The 25,930-nt window shown below is 36.9% G+C and overlaps 4 protein-coding genes across 9 annotated transcripts in view; 2 read left to right on the top strand and 2 right to left on the bottom strand.

The window, feature by feature from the left end:
- The first annotated feature begins 2,394 nt into the window (after positions 1-2,394).
- acot13 (acyl-CoA thioesterase 13) lies at positions 2,395-4,781 on the top strand. Its single transcript, XM_060896836.1, has 3 exons — positions 2,395-2,552; positions 3,392-3,576; positions 4,535-4,781. The coding sequence occupies exons 1-3, from the start codon at positions 2,469-2,471 to the stop codon at positions 4,689-4,691; spliced, it is 426 nt and encodes a 141-aa protein (XP_060752819.1). The 5' UTR covers positions 2,395-2,468; the 3' UTR covers positions 4,692-4,781.
- On the bottom strand, positions 4,774-9,152 carry c21h6orf62 (chromosome 21 C6orf62 homolog). Its single transcript, XM_060896835.1, has 5 exons — positions 7,620-9,152; positions 7,022-7,198; positions 6,327-6,452; positions 6,094-6,228; positions 4,774-6,009 (listed from the first exon to the last, which is right to left on the bottom strand). Exons 1-5 carry the CDS (start codon positions 7,746-7,748, stop codon positions 5,884-5,886), a joined length of 693 nt encoding a protein of 230 aa, XP_060752818.1. The 5' UTR covers positions 7,749-9,152; the 3' UTR covers positions 4,774-5,883.
- A 1,459-nt stretch (positions 9,153-10,611) lies between these two features.
- Positions 10,612-14,477, top strand: gmnn (geminin DNA replication inhibitor). Of its 2 annotated transcripts, XM_060897376.1 has the most exons (7): positions 10,612-10,742; positions 11,729-11,794; positions 12,844-12,942; positions 13,037-13,193; positions 13,391-13,473; positions 13,912-14,022; positions 14,100-14,475. In XM_060897376.1, exons 2-7 carry the CDS (start codon positions 11,741-11,743, stop codon positions 14,283-14,285), a joined length of 690 nt encoding a protein of 229 aa, XP_060753359.1. In that variant the 5' UTR covers positions 10,612-10,742; positions 11,729-11,740; the 3' UTR covers positions 14,286-14,475. The 2 variants fall into 2 exon arrangements, with proteins under 2 accessions (XP_060753359.1, XP_060753361.1); XM_060897378.1 differs by lacking the exon at positions 10,612-10,742 and having other exon boundaries at positions 11,730-11,794; positions 14,100-14,477.
- Positions 14,478-15,316: 839 nt separating this feature from the next.
- The window catches only part of ripor2 (RHO family interacting cell polarization regulator 2), a 41,000-nt gene continuing 30,386 nt past the window's right edge, over positions 15,317-25,930 (bottom strand). For 3 of the 5 annotated variants that reach the window (XM_060897356.1, XM_060897358.1, XM_060897359.1), the window contains 13 exons: positions 25,381-25,529; positions 24,464-24,593; positions 23,079-23,234; positions 22,187-22,825; positions 21,304-21,476; positions 20,541-20,706; positions 20,205-20,337; positions 19,313-19,474; positions 18,794-18,955; positions 17,687-17,889; positions 17,483-17,566; positions 17,284-17,374; positions 15,317-17,079 (listed from right to left, as the gene is read on the bottom strand). In XM_060897356.1, the coding sequence (XP_060753339.1) occupies positions 16,979-17,079; positions 17,284-17,374; positions 17,483-17,566; positions 17,687-17,889; positions 18,794-18,955; positions 19,313-19,474; positions 20,205-20,337; positions 20,541-20,706; positions 21,304-21,476; positions 22,187-22,825; positions 23,079-23,234; positions 24,464-24,593; positions 25,381-25,529 (2,349 nt within the window). In that variant the 3' untranslated portion in view covers positions 15,317-16,978. The remainder of the gene's footprint in view (positions 17,080-17,283; positions 17,375-17,482; positions 17,567-17,686; positions 17,890-18,793; positions 18,956-19,312; positions 19,475-20,204; positions 20,338-20,540; positions 20,707-21,303; positions 21,477-22,186; positions 22,826-23,078; positions 23,235-24,463; positions 24,594-25,380; positions 25,530-25,930) is intronic. The other 2 variants (XM_060897357.1, XM_060897360.1) reach the window with 2 other exon arrangements.

Consider the following 25,930-nt stretch of genomic DNA (forward strand, 5'->3'; position numbering starts at 1 on the left):
CAGATCAGTGTCAAGCCATCTGATTACATTTGGTTTGTCTGATCCGGCATAGATTGTCGTATAGAAATTATAGTTAGAAATTAGAATTATAAGTTTTTAAAAAAACAAGCTCTACATTTGATTAAACTATGGATAATTCACAGCACAGAGTTGTAAACACTACTACACTGTACACTCATGTAACCAGTGCTATCAGCCAGATGCTACAATACTTATAGATACATCAATATAAATAGCAGTGGTGGGAGTAAGTCACACATGTGCAAGTCACAAGTAAGGTTCAAGTCTTAACCTTCAAGTCTCAAGCAAGTCCGAGTCATTTCTTGTTTGAGTCAAGTCAAGTCAAGTCACTGCTTTATGTCAAGCAATTCAAGTCGTAGCTTGAGTCAAGCAAGTCACTGGCAAGTCATACATATGTTTGATAATTTAACTAAATGTAGATATTAAAGTTAAATCTACAGTATTTATGGACTAAGAGTTTTATTTGCAACAAAAATGATTATATGCATTTATTTTTAAAAGGTGTCCACATACAGGTGAGTTGTAAATACAATAAAAATCTAAAAATTAATAAAAATCAAAACTACAAAGAATAAGATGTAAATGTAACTGAAATAAGGCCAACATAAAAGCATGAAAAGTTTCTATATGCCTCAAACATGGCAGAAGACCATGGAAAAGTATATATAAAAAAGTACAATGGTTTCTTTGCAACCAAATTGCATTTTTTGAACAGGCATTCCCTTTTAATGGGACATGAACACATCCTTAAATTAGATCCTTCCTTTTTAACAACAGAATAACAACAACAATCAATCACGTCAATCAAAAAACGTAAATTATTGAATCCCAAAAACCTTGAAGTGAATTAACTATTGGGGAGAGAGAGAGAGAGAGAGAGAGAGAGAGAGAGAGAGAGAGAGAGAGATGATTGGAGTGAGTGTAATTTATTAATTAAAGGGACAGTTCACCTAAAAATGAAAATTCTGTTATCTTTTTCTCACCCTCACGATGTTACAAACCTGTATAAATTACTTTGTTTTGATGAACACACATGTAGATATTTTGAGGATTGTTTGTAACCAAACCATTTATGAGCCCCATTCACTTCTATAGTGGGAAAAAAGAATACTATGGAAGTGAATGGGGCTCATGAATGGTTTGGTTACAAACATTCCTTAAAATATCTTCCTCCGTGTTCATCTAAACAAAGTAATTTATACAGGTTTGTAACATCATGAGGGTGAGAAAATTCTAAAAGATTTTTTTTATTTTTGGGTGAACTGTCCCTTTAAATTGAATGTGTGTGTGTGTGTGTGTGCATGCGAGACAAGAATATGACTGTGCTTGCAACTTACAACTGAAGTTTTTTATTTTTATATTTATATTTATGTTTTTTATATATATGTGCATCCCCATAAACGATCCATACGCTTTTCACTCAAAGCCTAACACTGAAGACCAATTATAAGTGCTATTGCAAAACAGCTGACATTTGCACATAAACAGTGACCAACCATTTACACTACATTGCGCTTACTAAAAAATTTTATTTGATAGAACTTTGTCATTCAATTGTGAGCGATGTGGTCGCATTCTGCTGTTCTTCTCTTCTCATCTTGCACAAAATCCCGGTACCCGAACTTAATTATTTTTGTTGTGTCGCCTTCCATGTTTCGTCACGACTGTTAAGGTTTATTAGTGAGTGCGCGCGCTCCCTCTGCTTGCCTGCTGCGTCACGTGATTAGATTACGCTCTTGTGTGCGTTTAAAAACAGGAGTCAAGTCTCAAGTCATGAATGTCAAGTCAAAGTCAAGTCGAGTCTTTTTTTAATATTTGTCAAACAAGTCTCAAGTCTCAAATTTGCGACTTAAGTCCGACTCGAGTCAAGTCATATGACTCGAGTCCCCCATCTCTGATAAATAGTGCAAAGTGTATGATTTATTATAAGGTACAATGCAATAAACAACTTTTTATTGTTACCGGGGTTGTTAATCGTGTCAAATATGACCAAATACTGCAAAACCTACAGAACACTAAAAATCTGTACCGTTCATTAATAATTCTTCTGTAACAAGCTAATATAGAATCTATTGCATAATATGTCAAAATAGTAATCCGACCCTATTGTGCAGTACCCTATGTTTCTACTCGAGCACATTTATTTGGCGAAACGGAAGTTTAGCTACGCACTTCATAATATTTAAAAAGTATTTAGTTAAATATTACGAAATGAATAAGATCGTTTTGCCTAAAACGTAAACTCATTTAAAGCAAATTTAAATTCATATATATATGGATTAAAATGATACTAGTGCATATTAAAATATGGTATATCAAAGCAAAGCTAAACACGTCACTGACACAGACTTTTATTTTGATAAATGGTGTAGAAGAGAGAATTTCTGTTGTCATTAGGAACTTTCTATCTTCTGGTGTGGTTTGTGCGATAAAAGATTTATTAAGAAATGGTTTCATTATCTGTAAATTCACTGAGACAAGTGATGCGAGCCATGTTGGACTCTCCTGGATTTGACCGTGTTTTAAGTAAAGTGAGTGAGGGTCTTTATCATCTTTATAACCTTGAGCATATTCATATATATATATATATATATATATATATATATAAAACCTCTATAACACGTTTAGAGAAATGTTTTTTCTGAAACCTTTTATGCTTATTTTCTTTATTTTTTCCTGTTAACTTACATGAAAAATACTAGATTTTTGGTTTTATAAAATATTTCAATTCAGTTGAATTGTATAGCTTTTAACAATTCCCATTGATTCAAAGCAGCTTTACAAAAGTATGGAAACAGAAGAAGGAGAAAAAAAATAAACGAATGTATTATAATAATAATAAGAAGAAAAAATAAGGATAAAAAAATAAATAAATGAATATATACAATTTTAAAAATATTAACTTAAAATTTATGATACTATATGTCTATCCCTATCCCTAATGAGCAAGCCGGAGTTAACGGAGTCAAGGAAAAGCTCCCTGAGATGATATGAGGAAGAAACCTTGATAGGAACCAGGCTCAGAAGGGAACCTCATCCTCATTTGGGTGACACTGGTTTATACAGTTTAGAATAGTGCAACCGAGAGCTCCTGAGGAAGTAATAGGTCATCGTAAACTCTGAGTTCAGCACAGATGTGATTTGACAATATGATGCATGTTTTAATTAGATGAAGCCTCATGAATTGGACAGAGAGGTGCTCATGTTTGGAAAGATTCTTCTAAAAACAAACAAACCCTTGCAACTGTCAAAAAATGAAAATCTCTCAGCTTGTATTTGTAACTCATTTCTACCATCAAAATATGAACCAAGTGGAATTCTGCTAAATGTATTCTTAAGGATTTGTTGCATGTGGTGATTGTGAACGCAGGTCGAGCTGGTCTCAGCCAGTCCTGGTAAAATAGTGTGTGAGATGAAAGTGGAAGAGGAGCACACTAACCGAGGAGGGACACTACATGGTGGACTGACCGCAACTCTGGTTGATGTGATTTCTACTACTGCACTCCTGTACACAGAGAGAGGAGCGCCTGGAGTCAGCGTCGACATGAACATCACGTAAAGTGTTTATTACTAAGAAAGATCAGAAAGCTTAACCTTCATGTTCTATTCATTTCAAAATGAACCATCTTAATACCAAACCTAACTATTAATGACTGATAAATTGCATGAACTGTTCTAGGTTCTGGTATTTTTGCCAAGAACATATTTCCAAGATTGAGAGTTTGATGAGAGAAGATTGATGAGAGTTTTGTGGGTTTAATGCACTAAACTTTTTAGCTAACAGTTTAGTTCGTCAGCCCACACTCATCAGTGTAAAGGGACCAGCACATAACCTGCAGTTATTTAAGGTGGATCCTGTATGTTGAAGTGAGACACTTTTTTTTTTAATGCACAATCTGTGATAACTGTCCTCTGAACCTTAATCACTGCCAGTTGTTTTTGATTGGCGTATTGTTAATGAACAGTTTAGTTGAGGTGTTTAACCTGATGCATTTATATTATAATCATACATGACAGGGCTAGTGTCACTGCAATAATCTACAACAATTGGTAATCTGTACCAAGCAAACATCTGGTCATTGGCAGTTTCTTTCCACAAAGAGATAGAGTAGAAGAAAGCTGACAAATTGTGAATAGAAACAGATGGTGTAGGATCAGTAGTTGTATACCTGCATGGTAGGTTTACCTGCTAAAATGACCAAACAATGGTAGGTTTACCAAAAAAGTGGAGCTACAAGGCAGACAAACCTGTGTGATCACTGGGTAGATATTGCTAATAATTGATTATATTAAAATTGATTACTTTAATAAATGTTAAAGTATAAACAAATCAATAATAAATAAATCAACACGTGAACAGAACTTGCTGCTTTAAAATACATTCTCAAAATAGTTTTCGACTAGTACTCCATTAGTGTGCACGTTTTACTTAGTCCATTTTCTAGTCTGATATTTTTTCATGATAAACAGGGGGTTGAATTTCTCAGCCAAGATTTCTGTTTGGTTTTGGCAGGTATATGAATGCGGCCAAGGTTGGAGAAGACATCTTGATAACCGCACAGGTTTTAAAGCAAGGACGGAGTTTGGCATTTGCTACTGTTGATTTGACAAACAAAGCAAACGGGAAACTGATCGCTCAGGGAAGACACACAAAGCACCTCGGTAGCTGATGCTTAACGAAGTCTGAGAAACATGGAACCTGTAAACGTTTGTATATACACATGTAAGCATGTAATAAAACACAACAAGAGATTTTCAAAGCTTGCACTGTATTGGGAATTTTTCAGCAGTGTGGCATTAAAGCAATACAAACAAAATGAATAAATCATGAACACAGTGGCCTCTTCTTATGATTCAAAGAGAACTGCAAAAGGTAGGTTTTATGCTTTACCCAACAAAGCTAGCTTATGATGATTAGTACTCAAAGGGGTGAGGGGAGGGGGTTGAAAATAAGGAGGGAGGAAAAGCTAACAAACTGTAATGGTGCACTGAATTTTTCCACAACAATTCTTTTGTTAGGTACATGGATTGAAGCATTAGTTGCTCACTGAATATCCAACAACAAAAACTTAATCAGGTATCAGTAGCATGAATGAATAGTGCATGAACTGCTCATTGGTTTCAGAAATTCCACATCCCAAAAAATCAAAGCCCAATAGAATTCACCCGACAGAAGACCCTCTTGTATTGTCCATATTCACATCTAAACCCCCGTGAGGCGTCACTCTTCCAGAAATTACAACATAAAATATGAAGGAGCTTAACATGTAATAAGCGTGGACTGACACTTAAAATAAACTGTAAAGAAAAACTCAGGCAGTTGAAAAGGATGAGAAACCATTGCTAACCCAAATCAATTTTTACCATGTATTGTTCAGCTACTAAAATTAGCCTTTTCACTATGACTATCCTGTCACTGATTGTCATTAATCTTAAAACCTTTCCCCGAAAAATAAAGACATCAACTATCCACTCATGAAACTGATATCAGAACCGGTCCAACACAAGAGGCCCATATTTAAGGGACCCCTGACATTGGTTTGCTTTTGCTATATCCCCCACTAAAGTGTTCCTTCTGTGATTGGTGGTTGTTGACAGTGCTGCTCCAAGAGAACAACCACTCAAAACAATGTTCGTGAAAGTTCAAATAAAGGCAGACAGGTTAAGGGTAGGATAAATGGGTGAACCGAACCAAAACTGTCTGGTAGGTGGGATATAAAAATGAACTAAAATGAACTTCAGAATGAAAATGAGTGGTTAACAAAAAGGAGAGTTCCACGCACAAGTTCAATTCTATTCAACTGAGATGGGTATGAAGTCAACTTGCTTCAGTGGCCTTGGGGCAGGAATCTTCTGTCTCTGCTAATCTGGCATGTATGGGCGGAGGTGGTCTTCGAGATCTCCGACCCCCCAACAGGTCAGCTGATCCTGTGGCAGGTAGAGGCAGAGGCTGCACAACTTGAAAACTGTGGCCTGGGTTTTTGGAGTCTGCACAAAGGGCATGAACAGTAAAAATAAGAAAGGACATATATGAACATTTCTAGCTTATATCAGTGTTCCAATATAACCGACCTGCAAGTGCTGTCTGTCCAAGAAAAGAAACACAGACTGATTTGGGTTGTTCATCACCATCCCAGCCTTGTCCTTACGGCCAAGAGCATGCAAAAACTGCTTCTCATAGTCCCCATGGTGAAATTCAAACTTGGCCTATGAATACAAAATATTAAAAATAAATAAATAGAGTGCTATAATTGTGAACAATTTATGAAGCCCAAAACTAAAACTAACATGTAAGAAATAGTCACCTGAACAGGCCTGAAGGGTTCATGATCCGCTCCCTTCCATCTGGAGAACAGAAGACACACTATCTTCTCAATATCATTGCGGGGCCAAAGAATGAAGTCCATCTCTTGTGTGCAACCGATTACATCCTTTAGAAAAAGACCACAGAATTACAATCAGTGTACCAGAACAAAATGTTTCCACACTGAAATTTATTTGCTTGAAAACACAAAATCAGTCAATTCTCAGTTTAGGACAAATATAAATTCACCTGCTGGAATGCATAGTGTCCATAATAGCAAAATAAAACAAAATATATATTGTTCGGTGTTGTTCTTCAGCTGATGTATGAAATAAGTGTTAAGTCCATTTGTGTGTGTGCACAAAAATTCTTTAGTGTTTTGCTGCAGATAATGTAATTATCTTCTACCACAATTACTATGGAAAAGTACTTAATACACACTCACATTTGGTTTAAATGACTTTACACTAGAATTTTTTTAGAATAAACAATGATGTTCTGTTACATAAAAACTGAAAAGATGTGTTGGTGAAGCCGTGCTTAATAAAAGTTTACAGAGGTTAGAAAAATATCACTATATGCAATTTCTTGTTAATTTGAGAATCATGACCAATCACGCACAGCTAAAAATCTCTACATGTATTTTTTAAACTTCAACTAATACAATAAATTGCCCCTCGGATTTATATTTCTTACCCTGCGCATAGATTGGTAGCGAGGGGCGTGCAACTGCACAACATCTTTTTGAAGAAGCTCCAAAGAACTTTCTAAGGAGTAGCTTGAATCCTTCACTCCTTTGAGGATATTTTCTTCATAGTTGTTGGTCATGACAGGCACCACTTCAGCTACCTCAAAAAGTGCAGACTTCTTTCTCTGCTCAAAGTGAAAAAGACAGTCATCAGCATTGCACATCATTTTACAATAGTCAATAAATTTCAATAAGCTGGATATCAAAAGTGGTCACTTTGCAGACAGTTACCATTAAAAACAAGTATCTCAGAGTCAAATTAAGGCTTTGGAAAATATTGAATTTTGGCTCCAAATGTATTGCCAATTAATAAATATTTGTAAAATACAGCTCAGACAGAACTATATGCAGAAAGCTTTTAACATTTTAAAGGTTTACATAAAATGCTACATCACTTTTATATTTAACTAATTTATCAACTAATAATCCACCAAAGCCAAGTGAATTCACTTAAATATGTATATAATTAGTATTAATGGAGAAAAACTAATATTTTGGATGAAGTGCCAAGTACACAATATGTATCTCAGGCCAGTCCATAAGCACCTTTTCCTTAAACACGAAGGCAATGTAGATTTTGAAGTCAAACTGGTCAGCCAAGGATTCTCGTTTCTTCCGTAGCTGGGCACGGAGTCGGTTTCGGGTTTGATTACGTCGAGAGTTTGGGTCTCCCATGGTTTTATAGTAAAGACTTATTTTCTTTTAATCACCTTTTCTGCTTTCAGGGCTTTCAACAAACAGGCTATGCTATTTATTCAAATGCTTGGTGTTTAAACAGTTAAAGAGAGAAAAGATCCGGCACAAACTGGAATATTCACTAAACCGAATTAAGAAAAAAAAATCTCAAATTGAAATCAAGTCATTTTTAGATTAGAAATCAGATCTTAGCACCTGGAGCTTAACAATTTGTATCTGGACATCACACCATGTTTCGAGAAAAAAGAAAGTCAAATTTTCATAAATAGAAAAAAGCAAAGTAATTCTGTTCTCACTAAAAAATCAAACCAGAACTTTAAAGCCGATAAAAACAACTGAAATCCATGCCAATGACTCTTTTTTTGTTGTTGTATAGTTTAGCAAAATAGAGAAGTATAGCCTTGGCTTTTACACCCTGAAGCTGCACAAATGTATTCTAGTTTTTTTTTAAAAAAAAAAAAAAAAAAAAAAAAGATTCCTAGTCCTGACTACTGTAGATTTTGGAGTCTCTTCCACGACACATGTGATTCTTATTCATATTGATGGATTAAACTCTCACAGCTGAATGACAGGGGAGAAGGACGACCATGGCACAGAAACAGAGATGCCTGGAGGAGTTGGCACCAGGTGCAAGAACAAGGAACAGACCGGTCGCCATGTTGGGCTTTATGGCCATAAATCTGACCCAAGGTTTGTTGTTGTGGCCCCGCTGTTGTAGTTCACCATCCTCGGGCTTTCCTGTGGCCGCTAGCTAACGAAACCTAACAACGCAAACTACAGCAGAGTTCACTTAACCGTCAGCTACATGTCAAGAGTAACGATAATTCCTCTATGATAGCTCGTTAGCTAAAGTGTGTAGACGATCCGACAGTTACATTTTCTACCTGTGGTTCTTTACTAGCTAGTTATGCTAGCAGAGCTGGGAAGTGCGTGGTGTCGCTAGCTCAGTTAGCTCGCTTCTGTAAAGGCTAACTATCGTAACACGAGTATCATCGTGTGTTGTAGTGAAATCTGAAACCACAAGCTTATACTCTGCTATCGGATAACAAACTTTAAAATAAACCCTCGTGTGCAAAAGCTTAGTTGTTGCCGAGCTTTTGTTTCTCTCCGCTGCGTTGTTTTCAAGCTTTTTACCTCAGTCGTCAAAACCAACCGACCAAACCTCCCGTGCCATGTCAAGATAAAGTGACAAACCAATTCAGATTCACCCTTCTTTCGGATAATAGACGACTAAATTTGCTTCGCGGTGGACCCATAATTACAAAATAGTTGTGTAAAATGTCTTTCGAGCGGTTCTTCAAGACCTCGGCCTTGATCCCTATTTGTCTGAAGAAAAACAAGCCGTCAGCTCGCACTGAACAAACAACTCAAAATGGCTGACTGTGAACATCAGGCAGGTCTGATGTTAAAGGGTTGCCAGATCCGTACTAAAATCATCGATGCTCCTTGTAGCTAAAAATATTTGACAAACTAGATAAATGATATGTTTAGGTTGTAATTAAGATGCTGTTGGTATGAAAAGATATACATAATTCAACCATGGAAGCTCATTCTTATATTTGAAACTTTTCTCTGACGCCCTCGACATGGTTTGGTTATAATATATGTAAACCGTGCAAAATCTGGCAAGCGCCACGTTCAAGATGTCACGTGCTTTAAATGTGACTGAAAATACACAGGCTGTTTTTGAGCTGCTGTTCCACTCAACACTCAAAAGTAACAGCTCAATACAGTCAGCACTTTAAGAAAGAGATTAACAGGACGTGTGTTTTAGTGATTTTTAGGCAGGACCGGCTAACGTTATCTTCCCTACTTCACTGATCTTAGACCTGAATCAATAATTATAAACGATTCGTATCGTACGGAAGCGTATTGCATTCACTTGAGTAAAAAAAAAAATCTACTCTGTTTTTCTGAATTAACGACTTAATTTTTAGGAAAAAACATTTTTTGCTCTGTTTTTCTGAATTAACGACTTACTTATATCAAAATTATGAGAGAGTTTTTCAGGAAAAAAAATTTTTGCTCTGTTTTTCTTAATTAACGACTTAATGTGGATTGCATGGAAGTAAACATGTCCCAAGTTTCAAGTTTAATCAGTTGAACCGATATGGTATGCTTCACGGATATAAGATGATGCATCTGAAATGCATTCAGGCTGGCTATGTGGTGACACAAGAGACAATCAGGCAATTGTTGAAAATACTGGATCTCCATGGAGTGCAACTGAGGCGCCGGAATCGTCTTCGGCGACGTTTGTATCATAATCCAGGCCCGAACTTTTTATGACATGTTGATTCATATGATAAACTCAAACCATATGGGATCTGCATCAATGGTGCAATCGACGGGTTTTCACGAATGGTGATACGGCTACCGTGAAGCATACCATATCGGTTCAACTGATATAGAAACACAGCAACGTCAAGCAGATCAGAATGTTCTTTTCGTCTGAACAGGCGCAAAGTCTTGAGGTGTTGATGCACTAATAACAACACCATTTATATTACTTAAAGACAGCAGTATCTCCCAATGTCTCAAACCCAAAGTAAAATAAAACCGGATTAAACTTGAAAGGCGGGACATGTTTACTTCCATGCAATCCACATTAAGTCGTTAATTCAGAAAAACAGCAAAAAAAATTTTTTTCCTGAAAATTATCTCATAATTTTGAGATAAGTAAGTCGTTAATTCAGAAAAACAGAGCAAAAAATTTTTTTCCTGAAAAATTAAGTCGTTAATTCAGAAAAACAGTAGATTTTTTTTTTTACTCAAGTGAATGCAATACGCTTCCGTAGTATCGCTTCAAAGAACTGAAGTAAAAGACTCGACTCGGGAGAACGATTCCTCGAGTCACGTGATCAAATTCTACTTAAGCTTGTGGCGCGCATGAGCCTGTTCATATTTGAGCGCTGTACGTGAACGTAGCGTGTCAAAGACGTTAAGCAGTAAAGTCGCTACGGTTGTATTAAGGTATTTCATTTATCTTTTACGTTTGGTATTAATCTGTTCTTCAGTGCTTTACTGAAGGGAATTTGTTTACTTATGTTGTTTTGGAGGTTTAATATCTGCTGAACGAGCTGAACCTTAAGTTCATTGAATCCACATTTTTAACAATATGTTAATGAATTATTAATGTAAGTGTTTTGTTAAATAAACGTTAAAAGCCTTGTATTTAACACCATTGTTTTCGCTTTGTCTGTCCGTCCTGTTTGTTTAGCCTGGTTTTGGCGCCTGTTGATTTGGAGCTAGCTTGTTAGCTTGTTAGCTTCTCTCTCTCTCTGCTTTTCTCACTACTTAAAGCTCAAATAAACCACCTGAATGCTTTAGTTACTTTAGTTAATTGCTTTAACTTTTATTTTGGGCGTATTTGGAAAATTGGGGGGAGGGAGAGGTGTGTGTGTGTGTGTGTGTGTGTGTGTGTGTGTGTGTGATTTCCATCTATACGAGAGAGGTGTTTATAGAGGGAGAGAAATGTGTGTGTGTGTGTGTGTGTCTCGTATAGGTAGAAATGTGTGTATGTATGAGAGCGAGAAATATATACATTGGAGAGAGGGGAATAAAATAATGAAATTTATTTTTCTAACTATATATAGTGAGAAATATATGTATTTATGGAGATGGGGGTGTGTGTGTGTGTGTATGAGAGAGAAAGAATCCATTAGGACACATCTGTTTGTTCTTATTGTTTGGTCCTTCTAAGTGTTTTCCAACTATTTTTCAGGTTTAGTTATTGTGGTGTTGGTTTGTTATTCATACTTACATAGTTTTAATCCTATTCAATGGTCTATAATTTTTTGTAAGGTAACTTAAGTCACCACCAGATTTTTTGTGAGATGGTGTGGTGTTCTGTGAGTGTGGGAATGGAGAAAAGTCCTGAAATGTTTCTGTTGAATAATTCACTAATGTTATAAGTAAGTATCTACATCAAGGCTATTTTGTCTCTTAATTGTTCATAGATATCTGAAGAAATGAGTTCTGTCAGAAAATCGAAGCAAGTGGAGAATCCAAGTGAAAATTTAAAGGTATGTAACACGTTGACTTCAAATATTTTCTATATCACCATGCTTGGGGTAAATTTGATTTTTACTTGCAAACACTTTAAATATTGTTTGCATTCTGTCTATATTTCAGGCTCTGACTAAGCTATTGGCTTTGTTCTGTTTTAAAATTTGTATTATATATTATATTGTATATGTTTTTAGTATTATGTATCATAAAAATCCCTGAATTAGGTGTCATCATTTAAAGGAAAAGACATTTGTTCATTTATTTAACTACTTCTGGCATTAAGTATATTGCTAATTAAGTGCATGCTAGGCTACAAGACTTTAAACCAGTTAGACATTAAACGGATAGCCATTAAACCAGTTGAAATAAACCATATCCCCAATTTTCCTCAAACTTGAACTAATAAAGGGGGTTAAAGAAAATTGACTCAATAGTAGTCTGTATAACTTAAATTGGCCAACCCACAGGCATTAACCATTTAGAAGTTTTTACTATTTTAAAATTATTACATTTTGTGTAATCTAAGTTTTGTTTTTATGTGAACCCTGATCTAGTTGAATTAATCATTGCCTGTGTGTATTCTCAACGTACTGCAACAAGTGCTGATGTTTTAATCCTGTTAACTGTGCCTTCTGCTGCCACTCTTTATGGGTGAAAACATTAACTAACCCATAGTTTTGCAGTAATTAGGGTTTTTTTTTTTTTTTTTTTTTTTGTAAACGCAAGTTCCCACACTAATTATTTAAGGTTCATGCAGTTAGGTAATATGTAAGGACCAATGGCTGACTGTGGGAATTTTGGGTGTTTTGCCTCATGTATCTTACTGTCCTGCCCCTTTCCCACGCTAGGTAGGCATGCATACACTGTGCTGCTTAGCTACCGTGCTTGCTTATGTCTCAGTGACCGTTAACAAGAGTGTAAATGGAGACAAAGGAGCTCTGAGAATGTTTTGGTATGCAGAGAGAATCTAGTTTGTCAGTTTAGTTAGTTCGCCTAATATTTTAAGATGTTTATGCTCACACGATACCTTGTTAATCCCATATTTATCCTCATTGTGTTGCAGAATTTTTTTACAGCACAAACATCAGGGGTAACTTCCAGGAGAACACTTCAAGTCCTCCAGCCATCTGCTGTCAATAAGCCTCTTGGGAAGAAAATTGAGGTACACACCAACAAGCATGTTGAACAAAAAAGTCTGCTAAATTGAATTAAGACAAGATTACAAACCTTTTTTTTTTTTTTTTACCTTCTTCTAGTCTGGGAAGGCTGTTCCTAAGAGGAAGCTATGGGGTGCTGTCCAGGTTAAGGGATCAAAGAGGGTTAAAGCTGAAGTGGCAGTGAAACCCATAGACCCAGAAAATGAAAACCAAACTGAAGGAATCTCTCAGGAAGCTTATGAGCTTATGGTCAAAGGTAATTCTAGTTTTGAGTCACACTTATCATGTTGAGAGAAAGGACCAACAGCAGTATACATTACATCTTTGAAATGACATGTATGGTGTCGAATTCTTGCACAGGATGTTTTTCCAGTTTCTCAAATTGTATTATGTGGTTAAGTTGGTGCTCAAGTTTAGTCTTAAACATTAATACAAACTTTAAAACCCCTGCAGAAACCCCTACTACTATTTACTGGAAGGAACAGGCAGAGGTGCGACGGAAAGCGCTTTTCAATGTTCTCCAGGAGAATGAGAAGGTTGGTGACTTCAGCATTTAGCCCTGCTCTGCTGGCCATTATTTCAGCACAGCTGAGCAATCATGGCAAGGCTTTGTTTATTGGCTTGGTTTTGAGTACTGATGCAGTGACTCTTTTTTTGAAAGGTTTACCTTATCTTGTTTACTGTAACATTACCCATAATGGAAAACCCAAATCTGGCTTTGCATGTGTTCAATATGAGCATACCCAGCTTAAATGGCTGTTGTAAGCAATCATCTTTTGCTTTGACATGAATTCCAGTTGATGTACAGTAGTAAATATTTGCTATATTGCCCTCTAATGAACAAAACCTGCTGCACATTTACAAGACTTTGTATTTATTAACCTGGGAGCATGTGTTTACTGTGTAGTGGGAAAATCATGAAGTTGAGTTTAACATCTACCTCTGTTTTGTTAAATGAATGTTTTCACAATCAGCTCCACAAAGAAATTGAAGCCAAAGATGAGAAGATTGCTAAGTTGCAAAATGAAAATGATGAACTTCAGGAGCTAGCACAGCATGTGCAACACATGGCTGACATGATTGAGGTAAGGGATTGCTTATCAGTTGTGCCTGATGTGGCTATAATCCTATTCAAAATACTAACTTCTTAATTTGGTGACAGCGGCTAACTGGTAAAAGTCCCGACAACTTGGAAGAACTGCGAGAAATTGCCTTGGATGCAGAAGATGAAGATGACTATCCAAAGTGTAAAAATGAAGACTCTGGAAGTGAGGAAAAGGACACAGATGGTGCAGAGGATGTAGGGACTGAAGTGGATGACCCTGATCCAGATGATGCATCAGAGTAGCATTTAAAGTTGTGCCTTGGACAATTGAGAACTGTGACGCGAGATGCTGTTAAGTTTGATTGAACTTTTGTTTTCTCAACAAGTGATGTGCAATTTATCTTTAAGGTTTTTTTTTTTTTTTTTTTAATGTAATCTTAATGCCTAAAGATTTGAACTTAATGGTGGTTAACATGTTATCTGTACATATGTAAAACTGTGACATGTACTTGAATAAACGGCCATATTTTTATAACCACTTTCCACAACATTTGGTGCATTTCTTTGCTCTCTCAGACTAGTTTGTAGCTTACCATGTCTGCTTGCTGCACTGCATGTACATTATTCACTATAAATTGTCTAAATGGGTTTGCTGGGTACCTGTCTTCTGCTTTGGAAGGGGAATTGGTGCTGAATCTATAATATCAAATTGTTGACATGAATCCTGAGAAGAATTGTGAAATTACAAACTTGTAGATAGACATTTTACTGCCCAGTGTCACCCAAATGAGTTTTCCTACAGTCTGGTTCAAGTTTTTATCTGAGACTTTCCTTGCCACCATTGCCACAGGCTTGCTCATTAGGGATAGCTGTTATATAGTTTGTTTCAAATGAGATTTACAGAAGCAATGTCAATTAAGTGCAATACAATTGAATTGTAAAATGGATAAATTTAGCTTCTGTGTAATATTTCAAACACAATAGGTCACAGTACAATGGCAATGTGAGTAATCAAACCAATCAGATTTGAACAGGAAACTGGATCTGAATGCTTGAGCTGTGAATATCACTGTTTAGCACTGGATTTAGCACTAGTTATTTTACAGGTCCTAATTGTGTTTTTTAATCTACACCTTATATTGTAAAATAATTGCTACTGATATTACTCTGGCTTTATATCAGGGTTTTAATTTGTTTGCAATTTCATCACATTTTAATGTCTTGATGCACACTTATGTTTTATTACATACACATTTGTTGACCTAGTGTATATTTTTAGCTTTAGTGAATGAAAAAAAAATCCAATACAAAAAAGGAAACAGGCTATTAAAGGCTTTCAGTAAATAACATTATCCAAAAATATACTTTATTGCAACAGACAGGACTATTATAAACACAAAGAAAACTGAATGGAGATATACAACAGGTTTGAGAGCCAGAGTGCTGCATTCATTCAAATCCAAGTTGTGCTAAAGCTGTTTATACAGCACACCTCTACCCTAAAACATATTCATCTCAAACCAATTATGAAAAAATAATACTAAGATATTTAACAGGATCTCCAGGAGCTTGTTAGTGAAAATTAATCTATGTATATGGTTAAGCCTGGATTTAAATAAAGCACATCAATGTTCATTACACAAGAAATATATGTACAAGAAATCCATTGGAGACTGATGTTAAATTGGTTCCTTGTTGGCCAAACCCAAAAATACTGTGGAAATGAGACTAACTCAGATTGGACACAAAAGCAGATAAAACTATTATCTATTATGGAAAAATAAGCCAAATTTACAAAGCTCTGTGAAACACTATTGTTCCTATCATGTTTTTATGTGAATTATGGCTTTAGAATTTCATGAATTGACTGATGACAATAACAGGCTAATATAAACACTCAGTGCTTACTAAGCACATCAGTACTCCCATAAAGATAAGATAAGTGATCAATAAAACAACTTAAAAGTTTACAGTATTAAAACATCAAAATGTGACTGTGTGGTTGCAGGGAGTAATCACAAATACAAAAGAAAGTAATTTATGTTTTTGTGGATACAAAGCAATTTTATGATTAAAAAGGAAAGAGTCATGGATGTAATAAAAAAAAGTAATAAATAACGTGATGAAAAGATGAGTTGTCACAGTTAAAAATACAACTCAGTAGTACAGTTACAATAGGCACAGAAGCGAGTTGGATCACAGAGCACTGTACTTTCAGTCTTCATTGAAGCTTAACACCAAATTCACAGTAAATCAATTAAGACTTCATACTTGAGATACCGAAAAGTGCATTTTAAAATACGCGCGCACACACGACTATCTGTTCTTGCCATTCACCAGAACATTCATACCATTTTAATCCAATATATATTCTGCAGGATAAAACTGAAGAAGCTTGTTTCTTCAGTCTCCAGTGGCAGACCATCATGTCACCATCCTATTGCTCTTTATTCCAAGCTTTGTGTAATGGTGATTGGTGGCATTGCAAAGCAAAGTGAAGCAAACTTTGTGGTGTGAGGTCTGGATAAACAGATATCTGCTTCTGTTTCAGAGCATGTGCTCTGTCAAAAGATGCCCAAAGTTTGAACTTATTTACTCACATCTTCACTCTGAGTAATTATGCAGGTTCCACTAAGCACATCCCTCAGAATCCCTGAAGCTGAAAAGCACGAGTCAGTAAGTAGTTCAGGTAAGTTACGCCACACAATACGACAACAATGTGCTCTATGTACATGCCTCTGACAAGTGCAAATTCGGGAACCTCAACTAGTATCAACCAATAATTAAACGGTAGTCAGAAAGAACATCAATAATAATGTGAGTGTTCATAAAAAATTATAACTACTGCTAGAACTGATCTGTGCATTAGAACCTGATGAAAGAGTGGCTTTGTGAGGAACAGGACCTCAGTTCATAATGCCTTGGCATGCTCATGCCCCAGATAAGTGGGACTTATGGACACAGGTATGGTATTGTGGACTTTTAACTTGCTGCTTTCAGAAGGCAGTGGTGACTGCATTGCCACGCCGTGTACCCAGTCGCACCATCTCCCTTGGCACTGTGTCCAACTGCTCGTACGCCAGCCGACCCTCCTCACCTGCATACAAACATACATTTTGTCAAATATCTGAGGCATTCTCCGGAATCGCATTAATAAATAGCTAACAGGGTTTGCAGTATAAACTGTATGAGAAATGTTCTTATGGACTGCTATGTAACATACACCATCTTGCAAGTGTAGTACGAATTGTTATCATCTTAATAAGAAGAGAAGAAATTTCACAGTTTTTTCCTTTTATACCGAATGTGAGGAGGGTCTGTCTGGCAATATGGTGGAGCTCGTCATCGTCAGAGTCACACAGCGCCACAACTGCTCTGAGGCTTTCCCCAGCCTGAGACAAAAAGCGATAAAATCACCATGATTCTACACTTTCATTAACACAATCACTTTCAACATTATCACAGGACTGTAATTAAATCAGTGTGTTGCTCATACTGACCTGCAGACAGCTCAGAGCAACACAAGCAGCTTTCTGTGCATGTATGCTTGCTTCTGATAAGGTTTTTGTGTAGCAATGTACTGCCTGACAACACACACACACACACACACACAATTAACACCTTCACTTTTTTTCAGGATTAAAGAACAGCATACACTGATTGATTAGAAGAGTCAGTTAGAGTGTGATGTTAATGGCACTGACCTTTGACCTAAAAAGTGGATGTGAGGCAGCATTAGAGAGAAACGTAGAGGCCGCTTTAGTGAGATCAGGGTCATCAGAGGTCAGGAGGCCAGCAAGAACATGCAAAGTGTGCGAACGAGGCTGGAGTGCACTGATGGGCATTTCCTGCAACTCCTTTATAGCGCATTCGGCATCAGCATTGCTCAGATGCTCTGCAAACGCAGCTACAACACACAAAACACAAAAGTCCTTAAGATCCCTGCACTAAAATCACTATCAACATGCAGCAGAAGAAATCCAGCACAGACAAAATCAGTGTTTTACCAGTTCATTCAGAGAGAATCATTCATAAAGCAGAAAGTGCACACCATGTAAAACTGTTCTCTGAACATGCAAGTGTTTCAACCCGATGTGGGATTATTATTTTACTAAACTAAAATGATACTTTCCCCTTATAGATTAGATTAGATTCAACTTTGTCGTCATTGTACAAGGTACATGTACAGAGCCAATGAAATGCAGTATACTCACAATGCAAACAGAAAATCGAAGCTAGTTCCAGATTTACTTTGCATTAAAAATTCTTTTTTTTTGTATAATTTCCTGTTCAACATTTTCCTTCATTGGAGAAAAAGATTCCATTAAATGTGCAAAAGGTTACTTTTCCTGCTCTCAACTAAAAAGGTTGAAGAAAACAGACAGATTCTAGAGAAATGATTAAAATCAGCTGCGTTTATATCAAATGTTTGTTTTTGGATGTTGATTAACTGAGGCCATGTCACTGAAATTAAGTAACTGATCATATGAAAAGTGAAAAAAGAAAAAAGGGCCCTTATGTAATGCAAGTGGCAGTGAAAATGAAGAGAATTTTAGAGAATTTTTTACTATTAATTATAGGTCTATATAACAACAGGTCTGACTATACTGTTATAGAATCATGGTCTGATACTTGACATGCCTACTAGGAATAACAGGGCTAACCTTTTTAGACAATTAAATGAAATTTAATTTATTTATTAATATTATAATTTGTTAATGATTAAAAGTATCTACTTTAATCGCTTTTTGAACAATGCATTGCTAAGTGGTCCTTTCTCTTGTTTAAGTGTGTATGGAAGTCTGTCATACCTTCTGTGGCCACCTCCAGCAGGTGTTGCTTCATTTCTGTGACATTGTGCTTAGTGACATAGCTGTAGAACTGGAACACCGTCAAAACATCTTGTGGCAGAAAGGAAGGGATGGAGGTGAGCTCATTTCTGTCCATCATCTCAGTCACCACTATCCTGATTACTGCGTACACACACACACACACACAAATAAACAGCTGTAAGAAATGTTCACGTACAAATGAGCTAAACCCAAAACAATCTAACTGTGTAGTTTGTTCTGTTTACATCGGATCTACATCAACCAACAGCTCAAACCATTATTATAACTATAAACTATTCTGTATTGTTACGCCCTTAAAAGCCAAGCTTCTTGATCATCAATTTCCCAAGTATATTGTTCAGTAACTACTATTAATTCATATAAAATGTCTATGCAGTTAAAAGAGTGACTAAAGAGTTCAACAGTAAATAGAGGAAAGTGTAAGATGTGTGAGGCTGCAGTACAGTGTAATGCAGTGTTAGGTGGGGTGACGTGTACCAGAGTCTGTGTTGTGAGGGTGAATCTCCTGCAGTGGTGCAGTAAAGTGTTGCTGCATGTGTTTGAGGACTTGCTCCAATGTACTGTGAAACATGCTGCCAGAACCAGTGCACTCACACCACAGGGACAACAACGCTGACCGCTCTGCCAGTCCAGGCAGCACTGCGCACACAAACAGACATATTTAGTGATATTTACAGCTGCCAAGGTTCACATTTTTATCTGAATAAACCACTTTCTATGTAACATACAGAACATAGTATGTTTCACAAGACTCTGAATGTTGCAGTAATAACATCTTTAATTCAGAGAAAAAATTCACACTAGACTTACAAGCTTCTCTCTAGTCTATATCTGGAGCAAACCTAATATTTTACACATGCACAATCAAATCATGGCTCAGTTTAAAAAAATATTGTTGTTATTGTTGATATTATGTTTATTCAATTCGTGTACTATTTGAGTAATTAGTTTCTTCACTTTTTATTATCCCTGTTAGTTTTGCTATCCTGTCAGTCAAAGCTGACAAATGTAGAGTAGTATTTATTTACTTAACATATCTAGAAGGTCTTCTGTTTTCTTTGCAGGCCACAACAGGAAGAAATGTGACAAAATTCAGCCAATCATCTTATTTAGGCCGCAAAAACCAATTACTTTCACATGATTTGTCTGTTTACTTGAATGTAATCCCCAGATTACTGTTTTAGGCATACGAGAGATACTGAGAGATACTAAGTCCTGTACTTAGATGCACTTAATTAAATATACCAAACTCTCAGGGCAAACACAAGTGTGAAAATGCCTTTATTTGAACAGCCCTAATTTTCTTGGATTATATATTGTATATTGCACAAAATCTGTTCATATCCAGTACAGAAGCTCACACACTTACCCTCAGCAGCTGAGCTGATGTTTCCCAGCCACTCTGTACTGTTCTCTGTTAACTCTTCTAATAACTCGGTTTGGACAGAAAGTTTGTGCAAATAGGCCTTATGCTGCCATGTGCTTCCTCCTGAAGTCAACATCTATGACCGCAGAAACAAATCATTAGTGTTTTATGTCAACAAATGTAACAAATGTAACATTTACCCACATCACACTCAGTGTTTTGCTTCCAAACAAACAATGTTTACTGTTAAACAAACAAAAAAAAACTATTACTACAGAACTACCAGCAACAATAATATGCTGTAACTGTAATTGGCATCAAGCTATGTGTGTGTCTCACCTGAATGAGATGGTTGCAGTATTGTAAATGAATGACGATGGCCATATCTAGACTGTCATTGCCTGTACTGAGTGGCAGGGGGCTTCCCGCAACACTGTTACCCACACCGGTGTCCTCGGTCAGGGCTTCACTCAGATGACCTCGGGCCTCTGGATGCCGATTTGACCTGTTTTATATATATATATATATATATATATATATATATATATATATATATATATATATATACATACATACATACATATACATACACACACACACACACACATACATATATACACATACATACATACACACACATACACACACACACACACACACACACGTTATAAACCTCAAGTGAGAGAAAAATTTAAAAAGTCTGTTTACAGTTGCTAAAACAAATGACAAGAACAAACATATTGCAGCTGTTCCACAAAATTAAAAGCAACTAGAAATGGAGAAGTTGTATGACGTGTCATTCTTAAATAATTAATATCCATACTGTCAGTGTTGACTGTATAAGTGAGAAGTATTAAAATGAATTCATACATTCATCGTGTTAAAATTAATGCCCTGATAAAAACAAACTGCTAATTCTGGATAATTTTTTTTTATATTCATATTCACACATTTACATGTTAATACCGCAGTTGGCTACTTATAATATGTATTTCAGCCAAATGGGACTTGTCTTTCATATAAGCATAGCGAGTGGAAAAGACAGAAGTAAAAGGTTACAGAATGATTCACACAGTACAGGAAGTGTACAAAGTGGACTTACCCGATCCTCTCAGTCTCCATGTCGAAGAACATGGAACGTGAAACGGCGGTGTTGTCATCCCCAGTGTCTTCATCATCAAAGTCTGAGGTGTTGAGGAAGTCGAAACTCTCCAGAGCACTCTCCACAGTCAGGCTGAGACTAGAGGAACGACTCCTGTGAGCAGGGCCTCGGCACTGAGGAGACAGAACAGCTGTTAAAGCCTAAAAAAAAACAGAGCAGTAACAATGCACCCTGTGGCTTTCAATGCAGGTAAAAACTGAGGGACTGTGGATTGACTGGAAGGGCTGAAAATGTCTAGACCCCCACAGGTGATATACAAGTCTAAAACAAACATGATTGAGTAATATACAGTGGCAATGTCTAGGTAACAGAGACTATTAAGTGTATTTTAACCAAGTTTTATCCCACACTGATATAAACTTCTAGCTAGCTCTCTCCATTCATTTATACATACCAGGATAAGTGAGGGTTAACACATGCTTTTTCTGAGGTACATAAAGCATTTCTAAAACAAATGTTCATTTAGTGTCACAGTACAGCAGAACAGCAAGATGGCTAGACAAGAGTATTAATTCTATTAAACATACACACAACAAGACTCCTCCTGGTAGCTAATATCTGAATAATAAATCTAAGACAATTGACTCGAAGCAAGTTAACGAACCAGTTAAAAAAGATCCAACAATTTAACAACAGTAAGTTAGGTAACTAAGGTTGCCAAAACTGCAGCCAATCATATTTATTCAATTTATAAAAAAACAAAAGCCGTGATCACAAATGAAGACTGTTAAGATGGACATCGCTACTGACAAATTTTGACTAAAGGGAAAAAATAAATCTTGAAAATCTAGGAAAACCATGATAGTGATTAACCATCTCTCACCTTGAGCAGGTCCTCAAGTTTCATCACTTCCTGTTCGAGATCCTGAAGCTCTCTGCAGCGCTGGACCACACTCTCCAGTTTCATTAGCAGGCTGTGAATGACCTCCTCCAGGCTGCTCTCTCCTGCCCAGCTCAGAGCAGCTGGTTCTGGCAGGATATCAGAGGAAGTGAGCCTCCTCACCAGCTGCCTGGTCAGACTGCCCTCCTCCCCATCCAACTCCACTGGCTTCAGCTCTGAGCTCTCATCATGACTGCCCGGTTCCAGGAATACCACATCTTCTGGCCCCACAGCTGAAACCTGGCCTTCTGAGGAGAGCGAGGGTGCTGTGGATTCATACCCATGCTGACACTCAGCTCGCTCCCACTCACGCTCTGATTCTGCTTCACTGGCGCTTGCAAGACTGGCACTGACACTGGTGCTCTCCTCCTCTTCCTCACCATCCTCTTCCTCACCAGGCTGATCGTCTAATGCAGGAGGCTGAGATGGTTGGTCAATTTCAGGAGGTGTTACTGTGATCTCAGGATGCGAGTGACTAGGAGCTGGGCTAGAGACTGGTGTATCCGAGAAGGTAAAGGACAGGCGCTTACATTCAGCTACACCACAGCCACCATTTTCGAACACGTCATCTGGCAGTGCAGACTGTGAGAGCAAGAGAAGAACAGAGTGTAAGCAGCAGCAAAAAAAAAATCTCAACAATCATCAGATAAACCTTCATCATCTAAATAATGTAATTCTACAGTATATGCAGAAAGCATGAGTGGAAATGTGAAAGGATTGAGATACAGGAACTGGGTGCAACAGAGTTGTAAGTTTAGCATGAGCACAACGCACACACAAATGCACAAAAACACACACACAAGTGCTTTAAAAGTAGTTGGGCACACACAACGACCTGACTCACGTAGACTTCCAGACTGGACCTGGGACGAGGCCGCAGTGCAGCCAGGTCACCAAATGAACGACTGCGTCTGAGTTTCTCTAAGAGAGTGTCCCTGAGTGTGTGCAGGAATGAGAGATGGTGGCCCTGACGAGGCTGAGGCTGCCATGTCTGTGCACCCATCCCAATACACACACACATACACACACACACAGCAGGGATAGGGGATGTTGATTCGAAAGCCATGGGCATTAATTGGTGTTAATAAAGCATAGACAAGATGCAAATCACACATATGCTATTAATAGCAGAGTACTAATAATCAGAAGTGTATTAAGATCAGAGTGTTGAGCTTCGAGGTTAATCCAGTGTAATTCTTAGGTACAGTATTTATTATTTTTAAGGTCATAAGAAACCTAAATCTTGGATAAATTTTTAATTACAGTTGAGTGCAGAATTGGACCATTTTATTACTTCTGCCATTGTGGCATCTTTTTGTACTTGACTATTATTATTATTATTATTATTATTATTATTATTATTATTATTATTATTCAAATCACTTGCTCTTGACTGTAAGTCTTAGTAGAACACAGTAGGAAAGTCTAGTAAAGTTATTACGAATAAATTAGGTAAATTCATGTAAATTACATGTGTAATTCTTTTCTCACCTAATTACAATGTCGCTCCCACATACCTTTTACTACATTTACAGCATTTGGCAGAACTTTTACTAAAAGCTGCATGTCATTCTGAACAGTTTTTGAGACCAAACTTGCAGGAAACAAACCCTTTCTATAAAGGGCTTTTCAATTAATTAAACCCATCGTGGGCACAATCTGTGATATTATTTGATCAATCATCATTAAGACACTGTTAATAAAGCTGTGTTTTTCAAGTTTGTATCATTGTTAGGAGTCTCACCTAGAGGAATGTTCAATCAAGCAAAGCATATTGAAATATTGCACTATAGCAAGACAGCCCTCAGATGTCGTTATATATACAGTTCAATTTTTCATCATTTTAAATAACTGTTTATAGGTTTACTGGGTCTTGCTAATGATATATTGAAGCTTTGGTCCACAAGTTCTCAACATTTGTCCTGTAGAACCGCCTGCACATTTTAGTGTACATTGCACAATTTAGCTGTTAATTAGCTGTTTAGTTGAATTATGACCGAAGCAGGGAAAACAAACGTGCAGGACAGGGGATACTCCAAGACAAGGGCTATAGAAATATTGCTATAGTTGATATCATCAAACAGGTTCAAATCTAAACAAAGTTGCGCTGTGTACAAAAAGCGTTCATGTTTCACACCTAACACATTAACTCACTGATGAAATTCAATTAAATAATCCAAGACTGCAAACTTAAACATTCCTAAATAAACCGAGACTCACAAAGAATGAAGTGTCCTGGAAGGTGGGGGTCTCAGGTGTGCCCTGGCTGTACACTGACACTCGTCTCTGCAGGGCGGTGGTTTTGCTCACGTTACTGGAGGAAAGGGTTAAGTCCTCAACATCAAATGGACTGCATGGAAAGAGATACATGGTTATTCATTTAACTAAAGGAAATCAGTCAGTCCAATTACTCTCCAGTAGATGGCAGCATACTTCAATTTATTCTGGAGGCACATCCAAAATACTAGATGATGCCACTTTGGCCACATAGTTCAGCCTCTGATAGAGAAATCAGAGAAAGTCTACCAACTTTAAAGATGCACCAATACTTAAAATGCACTCAGCGGAACCAATAAACAAGCTGAGAGGAGGCTTCTGGATCAGTGATACACAGGCGTTTCCTACTTAGGTGGTTTACTATCTTGGCATGTGGCATAAGCCTATGGTATAAATGCTGCACTTCTTTTAAAATAAAACTACAGCAAATGATAACACAAATACAAAATTATTAATCGTATTGAAATAAAAAAAAGAGCACAAATAAAATCTTTGTATGAAATTCAATTCATATGCCTTGCCTTAAGAATGTAGATGTCAGGTGGTCAGTAGAATCTCTAAAAATGTTGAAATGCCAGTATTTAAGTATGCAATGTATCTGTGCAATGAAGTTTTATGGATAAATGAGCAATTATTGTTGTGTACTGTATATGAATGATACAGTTAACACATTATTTGGTAAATCAATTCAGGAATGCTCTATTGTAATGTCACTTTAAAGGGAGACTTGGTAAATATAATTATAAATATAATAATATAATTTCAATGACTCCTAACCTTGTTTCTAAGAAACAATGAGTGGAAGAAAGAAATGGAATATAGGAGTTGAGGTTAAGATAGAAGCTTCATTTGCTACTTACAACCAGGTGACCTCCAGGTTCAGTTTGATGGTGCCCAGATCGTTGATGTCTACAGCCACCACCTGAGGCATGGCAGTGTACAGGTCCTTGGTCTCACAGATCACACTGCCCACCAGGACATGAGTGGCGAGTCCCTTCAGCTCTGTTACCTGAGGAACATTTCTCTGAGTGTTAGTCGTGCATAGTAGACTTTTCTTTCTTTATGAAGTAAAGTGCTCTTGAACTCATATGTGGTTTGTAAATGGTTAAGTCTTCTTAGGTGGACAATACTGTTTTATGTGGACTGTTGTTTGTGTCAAATTTGTCAGGATCATTTTACTATTTCCATTAAAAAGAAAAATTGAGCATAAAGACACATATTTTAGCTACAGAGCCTGTGTGCTAAGCAGCTAACTAGCTAGCTTACTGTAGCTAATATTAGTGACAGCAAACTTTTTATTATTAGGATATACAGAGTATATTAATTGACCGGTCTGTCTATTTTTAAAATAAATCACTAAAATGATAAGTAAAACTCAGACACTGATACCAATCTGTGTAAAACGTGAGC

Source organism: Tachysurus vachellii, chromosome 21 (assembly GCF_030014155.1).
Source record: "Tachysurus vachellii isolate PV-2020 chromosome 21, HZAU_Pvac_v1, whole genome shotgun sequence".
NCBI classification, from domain to species: Eukaryota; Metazoa; Chordata; class Actinopteri; order Siluriformes; family Bagridae; genus Tachysurus; species Tachysurus vachellii.

What these genes read in the sequence shown, in the direction of transcription:
- c21h6orf62 (XM_060896835.1), bottom strand. Translation starts at nt 7,748, where the DNA reads ATGGGAGACCCAAACTCTCGACGTAATCAAACCCGAAACCGACTCCGT. An exon ending in AACCCTTCAGGCCTGTTCAG is followed by an intron (nt 6,229 to 6,326) that starts GTGACTATTTCT and finishes TTGTATTCATAG; the next exon opens with GCCAAGTTTGAATTTCACCA. An exon ending in TGGACAGACAGCACTTGCAG is followed by an intron (nt 6,010 to 6,093) that starts GTCGGTTATATT and finishes CCCTTTGTGCAG; the next exon opens with ACTCCAAAAACCCAGGCCAC.
- gmnn (XM_060897376.1), top strand. Translation starts at nt 11,741, where the DNA reads ATGAGTTCTGTCAGAAAATCGAAGCAAGTGGAGAATCCAAGTGAAAAT. An exon ending in ATCCAAGTGAAAATTTAAAG is followed by an intron (nt 11,795 to 12,843) that starts GTATGTAACACG and finishes ATTGTGTTGCAG; the next exon opens with AATTTTTTTACAGCACAAAC. An exon ending in CTCTTGGGAAGAAAATTGAG is followed by an intron (nt 12,943 to 13,036) that starts GTACACACCAAC and finishes ACCTTCTTCTAG; the next exon opens with TCTGGGAAGGCTGTTCCTAA.
- acot13 (XM_060896836.1), top strand. Translation starts at nt 2,469, where the DNA reads ATGGTTTCATTATCTGTAAATTCACTGAGACAAGTGATGCGAGCCATG. An exon ending in TTGACCGTGTTTTAAGTAAA is followed by an intron (nt 2,553 to 3,391) that starts GTGAGTGAGGGT and finishes TTGTGAACGCAG; the next exon opens with GTCGAGCTGGTCTCAGCCAG. An exon ending in AGCGTCGACATGAACATCAC is followed by an intron (nt 3,577 to 4,534) that starts GTAAAGTGTTTA and finishes TGGTTTTGGCAG; the next exon opens with GTATATGAATGCGGCCAAGG.